This window comes from Chelon labrosus (assembly GCF_963514085.1).
Source record: "Chelon labrosus genome assembly, chromosome: 20".
NCBI classification, from domain to species: domain Eukaryota; kingdom Metazoa; phylum Chordata; class Actinopteri; order Mugiliformes; family Mugilidae; genus Chelon; species Chelon labrosus.
In genome coordinates this window covers 23,874,538-23,881,874 of record NC_140353.1, presented here as the reverse complement: position 1 = coordinate 23,881,874, position 7,337 = coordinate 23,874,538, and the positions used below count along the sequence as shown (strand labels likewise).

Sequence of the window (7,337 nt, the reverse complement as noted above, 5' to 3'; positions counted from 1 at the left end):
GTGGGGTCATAATACTGTTTACAGTTACTTTGTGGCCATCTGCTTCCCTTTGGGGACAAAAAGCAATACCCATTAAGCTAAGTCTTTTTATTTTAGTTAAAATGTAAGTTAGGGTAAGTTTAGGGTCAGAGTCACATACGGTCTCTAGGAAACTAATATCATGATGAAGAGTGATAAAATGAAATCCTGTGTGTGGGTGTGTGCGCCTTTTTTGTAAAATCAGACAATAATGGCATCTAGTGGCTGCTTGTAGGCACTTCACCATGTAGGAACTAAACTGCAGCATGCTGTCAGATACAGTAAATAGCTCATTTGGCCATTGTGGGGCTTGTATAACACCCGTGACCTTCATAATAAATTACAGGAGTTAGGCTTGTGAACCACTGTTGTACGCAGGTGTTGATGTCAACTACCTGCACAAGATGTTAACAAAGACAAAAGTTGTGCATAACACACATGTCTTTGTAGCACTTTTACTGCTGCCAAATGTTCGTCACAAAAAGAAGCTGAAGTTTTTTTTTGCAAACGTCATCAGCTTATAGGGAAGTTTCTACAGATATTTCTTTAACCAAAGATCCCAGGACCAGAGAGACATGGAGAAAGACAAGTTTAACAGGTTTCACAGCATATATTTTTTTCAATGCTCAGGACTTCCAGTAAACAGGGAAGCATTTATCAGCAGGTAACAGGTGCATGGTATGAATCAGCATATTGGAAAAACAAAAGAGCTTGATCAGACACCATACACAGCCATAAAGATTAGTCAAGTGTAAAATACTGTAAATGGACACATGAAATGTATATTTTAAAATAAAAATGTCATATTTGTCATTCCAAACTCATTAATATGCTACCGTGACAATTTTTACTCACCTGGATTCGGGCTTTCCAGCTGAGCCCAAAACAGTCTAATCTGGATCAGAATGATTCTTTGGAAAATGTTTTTTTTTTTTTTTTTGCTTCACATAATCATGTAATCCTTTGTACTTTTTTGTTTTGCTTTCAAGGTGACATTGGTTTCAATCAACATGGACCAGATATAAAGAGCTTATTTTAAACAGTCAGGTGGCTCATTTAGCCCACAACAAGGAAATACAAACAAATACAAATACACACTACGATATCATTACTTATGCTGACAATTATGATGACTGTTGAAGACCCAGACCGAACATTTAGGGATGCAGTTGTTAGGAACTATTCTTGAATGGTATCTCTGATGACATTGTCTCTGCAATTAATAACAGCCATCCAACAGTCAGAATTACATATGATTTGATTTGATGTTGACAGCTGTTTGGGAATTTTTTGCTTTTTCTGAACTGAAAACCACAGTCCGAATCATCTGTAGTTTGTGGTGTGTCATTTAGCTTGACTAAACAGCCTGCAACCTAAACCTGCCACAACCAGACTTTCCTGTTGTGTTCACTTCATTATCAGACATATGAGGAAGCCATCCAGTCATTCAGCACTGCAGCCCTGACAAGTGACAAACTGGGTGAAAGATTGAGACACACCAGTTTGCACTTTAAGAACTGGGATCAGGAGAAGAAAACATATGATCACAGTTCATTGTGATCTCACATTAGTATATATTGGTTGGTTATAGAACAAGAAATTGCATCTCAGTGACTGGATGCTTCACAGCTTTACAAGCTGACATGAAATGCCATTGTAATGTGTCATACCACAACTCAAGAGCGTTGTTTTTCCCTATCATTTTTTTAAAGGTTGTTGCTTCCTTGTCTCACTTTCATGTTCTTCAAAACACAGGCCGTGAAGACAGAGCTCAGGAACGCCCTGATAAGAAAGGTTAGGTAAGTATCAGGGAGAAGAGCTCAATCAGAAGAAGACACACAACAGAGGAGATTCTCTGAGGCTTTAGCTTTTCAACATGAATAGGGTAAACCATCAAGGTAAGCGACAGCTGTTTCTCTGTGAATGTTCCAGGTCACTGTAATTATTTATGTTCAGTTTCTTATCTACTGGATACTTATTTATTCATTCATTATTTCAGAACATGTCTTTATCTTAAACAGTCAGGCATCAACAGCAATAGTTATGTGTTAATGCATGCCTAAGTGAGATATTAGAATTAGAAGGGTTAAAATGTGTCAAGAAATATATTTCCTTTTCTTTAGTACTGTGCACTCTGTGTTGAAAACTATGTTGTTTTCTTCTGGGGTCTGTATGTTAATACTTCTGGACATCTGAATATTTCAGCTTGTACACATACAATATTTTGAATTAATTAATATAATATATTTTTGGATTTGCTATTGAACAACACAACAACGGATGACCCGACCACACTTCCGCCAGACTCACTCACGTTTCGTTTAATTAATACTACGCTTTGCTCTTCCTCCACCAGTTACAAGGATATGTTGGATTATACACTGTACTTATTTTTAAAAATTGTTTTTACAACTCTTGCTCTCTCTCTTTACAGAGTGGCTGGCATTTTGTCACATTGTGTTTCTATAGCGTCAAATAACTAACTAAAACGAAACTTATCCAAAAAATGACACTGGAACATGCATCAATATTATATTAACTACCTAAAGTGACTGAAACCATCCTTGAAAAATATTTATTTGACGTGTATTTTAGTGTTTTAGTTTGGCCCAAGTCCCAACCACTAACATGGATGGGGTGGAGCTTATGACCTATACTGCAGTCAGCCACCAGGGGGAGCTCTACTTGCTTTGTATTCTCTCTTGAGGAGCAGTTCTGTCCACATTTGTGGCTGTATAAAGTCTATGCTTTGAATTAACATAGTATGGGAAACCCTATGTTGGTTTGCTGCAAGGGTCAGACAGGGGTTAATCATGACAGGAGAGACATATGTATATATCTCTTTTGGATATGGCTAAGCTAACTGGTGATCATCAGTAAATACATCCAAACTGTCAGTTGACTCTACCTGTGGCGGAGCTGTGCTGATTATATTGACTCATGTAACAAGTAATGTCACTGAAAAGGTGACATTCGGACCTCTTTGAAACAGCGCCTACAGAGAAATGTGAAGTACCTGAACAACAACACAAGCCTCTTCGATCATTTATTCAACAGAAATATCTCAAATGTAATATTTATCTGTGGAAAAAGAAGCTTCAGAAGCTATAGTTGCTTTGTAGTTGTTTTGCAAGCTGATGTCAGAGACGGAGATGCTGATTTTCTAACCCCTCTTTTCTAGCATATTCCTTCAGTTGCCAGATGTTTTAGGATTTTCTCGCATGTACTGTCAGCTTCAAATCCTCCCACAACATACATTCCAGTTCATTCCGTCCTTTTTCATATGACTGTATTTACTGCAATCAGTAAATGTACTTTTCCAATGAGTAATTTAAAGAGTATTCATTGTCAGATTAGTTCCACCAACCATAGTGCAATAAAATCAGTGACAGCTTGGTTTTCAAATAACATTAGCGACAACCGATGCATTACAACAAAACCCTACCATAAGTCGCAGTCACACAAAGCAAACTCTTTGTCTTTTCTCTTCACAAAATGTAACTGGCAGCAAATCATGAGTGCAACGGGACAGACAAGCGTCACACCCCAAAACTGAAGCTGTTAAATGGAATTCAGCCATCATTCATTTTATTAATTATCTCTGTGGTATTCTACTTACTTGTCTACTTTCACTTGAAACCAGAAAACGCGTGTTTGGATTCAGTTTTATTTTGTCTGTTTTATACAGTCACTTGCCAGTTCTTCAGGTATACTTGTGTAAACAAATGTCTTCTAATATAACAGTCCTGTACTAAATTATAACTTCATTATAGCAATGGTATTCAGTATTTGAATAAAATAACTGAGAGAGCTGTTGATTCAGCGGTCTTTATTTTGGATGGTGCAGTTTGTAGTGCTACTGTGTTGTGGCGACACGTCTCTATTATTTTGACAACCCCGCTGTAGTCAGTGAGCTAGGCTAAAACCAGCAGTGCTTTAGTGTTTAATTCATCCCGTCGTGACAGCACCACAAACTACATCCTCCAAAATGATCATCCAGTTGAATTTTCACATTTCTGATGCTGTTTCAACAGAAATTGAACATTGTAACAGCCATGAAGAGGGATTTAGTGCAGGATTTTGTTGAGAACTTTCCAAACCTATTTCTTAACATCAAAAATACACTGTAACCAAGCTAAACTAATTGTTTTGCTTATTAACAACTGTACAGTTGGATTAATTAAGGCTACCTGACCTCAAAAGTTACTACACCAGTTCATTTTCAAACATATTCTCAACAGAAATGTGTCCATCTGCACTGTGCACACCGTCCCTGACAAGGCAGCACTGTATGATGAACAGTGTATTTCTATCCGACAGGGTTTGGAAGTGCCATAGATCCAAATGAACGGAGGATTGTTCTAGTTGGAAAGACTGGAGTGGGGAAGAGTGCAGCAGGAAACACCATCCTGGGGAGAGAAGCCTTCGAGTCAGAACTGTCTCCGTCCTCCCTGACGTCTGAATGCCACAAGGCCAAGGGAGATGTTGACGGTCGAAAGGTTGCCATCATTGATACACCAGGGCTGTTTGACACAAACTTCACACAAGAGGATGTGTTGAACAGGATCAAGATGTGCATCTCTCTGTCTGCTCCTGGTCCTCATGCCTTCCTAGTGGTTCTTCAACTGGGCAGGTTCACAGAGGAGGAGAAGCAAACCGTCAAGATGATTCAGACCACTTTTGGTGAAGATGCAGCTAAATACACAATGGTGTTGTTCACACATGGAGACCAGCTGAAGAAGCAAACCATTGAAGGTTTTATTTCAGATAGTCCTGACCTGAAGGCCATCATTCGAACATGCTCCAATAGATACCACGTCTTCAACAATGAAATCAAAGATCCTAAACAAACCATGCAACTCTTGGATAAAATTGATAAGATGATTATGGTTAATGGTGAAACCTACTACACCAATGAAATGTTCACGAGAGCAGAGATGGCCATACAGAAGGAGAAAGATCGACTCCTCAAAGAGATGGAAGCACAGAGGCAGAAGGAGTTGGATGCTTTGCGAGCCAAATATAAAGGAAAGGTCTGCCCTGAGGAGGAGACCCGTGTGTACAGAAGATACGAGAGGGAAGCCAGAGCTCGAGCCGAAAGATCAAATGAGTTCACCAGTGCACCAGCAATAGCTATAGCAACAGCCTGTGGTGCTGCCATCGGAGGGGTACTTGGAATTGCAGCAGGTCCAATTGGCTTGGTAGTCGGAGCTGCAGCTGGAGCAGCTGTTGGAGCTGCTGTTGGTGCTTTAACAGTGAGAGTCTCGGGTGGCTGCCATGTGCAATAAGGATACTAATATGCAAACTTAAATATTGACATTTGTTGATGTTTGATGAGAATTAAGGTTGTCTAATATAACATAAGCTGCATCTGCATACAGACTTTTATAATCACTTTTAAATACTAAAATAAATGATTTGTATCTCTATTAGATAGAGCTAATCAACAGAATCATCTTTGTATAGTTTTAAATTATAATTATAATCTTTTTTTTAACTTAATACAACTTAATACTGACAAAAATGTACTTCTAAATAGATTCTTGAACTGGACACATTTGTGCAACATTAAATAAACTGCTTTTTTCATTAAGCCTGTGAAAGTGAGAATTTGTGATGGCACAACTCAGCACTAGTTTCATTTGTGTATGTGCTGTCTTCCACATTATTCCTGCACATGTGGAGGCTGTGCAGGAATAATGCAATTTCAGAAGTAGAAAAAAAAAATCCCTACCTGTTTTATTTCAGTTACATCCATGTCTGTCCAGATTCAGAACGCAGCTCCTGAAACCCCTAGAGAAAGCACTAAAGCAACAGTGACAAGGAAGAACTTTGACAGTCATTTCTAATCAGACCTTGAGTCAAGGACAAATGTTGTATCAAATTTGATGATTTGCCCTTAAGATTGAGATACTGAATTGATGCAAATGGAATGGATGGAAGTTCAAATCAAGCTCATAGATATAGGGTTTTACAAACATTAAATTCATAAGTGAAAGCCTGAATGAAGACTTGCCAAATTTCCTTCTGATTCATATACGATACATAAGATACAACGGATCAAAGAGACCTGCAACGGCAGGTATCCCATAATGAGTTTAACAGGTGTCTCAATGGGCTTTGTCTGTAAATGTTGTTAAAACAAATGTATTATCTGTTGTATATACTGTATAAGAATAAATAACTTTATGAGTTCAAATTTTGGTATGTGGTATGTTTACATCATATGCCTGCAGTAAACATGAATAACTGTAAACTGGCACTAATGTTCAGTATATTGTACGGTGCCAGAAGCAAAAGAACCAAAAGCTAAAACCAAAAGATGGTCTTATGCTTTATCCCTGCAGGATCTCAGAAAGGGAAGAGTGATGAACTCCGTATCGTTTTGGTGGGAAAAACAGGTGAAGGGAAGAGTGCAGCAGGAAACACCATATTGGGATGGGAAGCGTTCACGTCGGAACTATCCCCATCTTCCTGTACAGTCAACTGCAAGAGAGCTGAGGGAAAGGTCTGCGGTCGAAAGGTCGCCATCATCGACACTCCGGGGCTGTTTGACACTGGTGTCAATGAGGAAGAACTGTTGAAGAAGATTGAATCATGTATTTCACTCTCTGCACCTGGTCCTCACATCTTCCTGGTGGTTCTACAGCTGGGCAGATTCACACAGGAGAGGGAAGACACTGTCAAGTTGATTCAAAATACCTTTGGGGTGAAAGCGGCTAAATATTCACTAGTGCTGTTCACACATGGTGACAAACTAAAGAAACACACTATTGAAAGCTTTATTGCGAAGAATGACAAACTCAAAGAGCTCATCCAGGTTTACAATGGCAGGTATCATGTTTTCAACAATGAAACAAAAGACCAGGAACAAACCAGACAGCTCCTGGAGAAAATGACCGAGATAACTCTGGAGAACAGAGGTAGGCACTACACCACAAAGATGTTCAGAAAGGCCAAAAAGGCCTCAAAGAAGGAGAAACGAAGACTTTCTAAGGAACAGAAGGCAGTGGAGAAGCAGAGAAGGAGCATCTTAGAGGCTGAAGTAGAGAGAGAAATGAACTTAACAGGACAGTCAAAGAAACAGCAGGAATGTATTCTGCAGTAGGAACTTTAGGCATTCTCATTATTCAGAAGCATGTGAATTTGATGTAGATGTGTGGCTGAATTTGCCACTGAATAAATATTTATGCTTTTAGTATGAACCGTTCAAAGGAGCGTATGTGGCTTGAATTCCTGTTACAAAGGAAGGCTTTAAAGGGCTCAGTTTAAATCAAACTTAGAAAATGGACCTGTTCTTGCTCATATATCCTCCTTTT

General features: G+C 39.0%; 1 protein-coding gene across 1 annotated transcript; it reads left to right on the top strand.

Annotated features, from left to right (window-relative positions):
* The first annotated feature begins 1,111 nt into the window (after positions 1 to 1,111).
* On the top strand, positions 1,112 to 6,297 carry LOC311505989 (GTPase IMAP family member 7-like). Its single transcript, XM_084569852.1, has 2 exons — positions 1,112 to 1,916; positions 4,339 to 6,297. Exons 1-2 carry the CDS (start codon positions 1,895 to 1,897, stop codon positions 5,304 to 5,306), a joined length of 990 nt encoding a protein of 329 aa, XP_084425978.1. The 5' UTR covers positions 1,112 to 1,894; the 3' UTR covers positions 5,307 to 6,297.
* Positions 6,298 to 7,337: the final 1,040 nt, after the last annotated feature.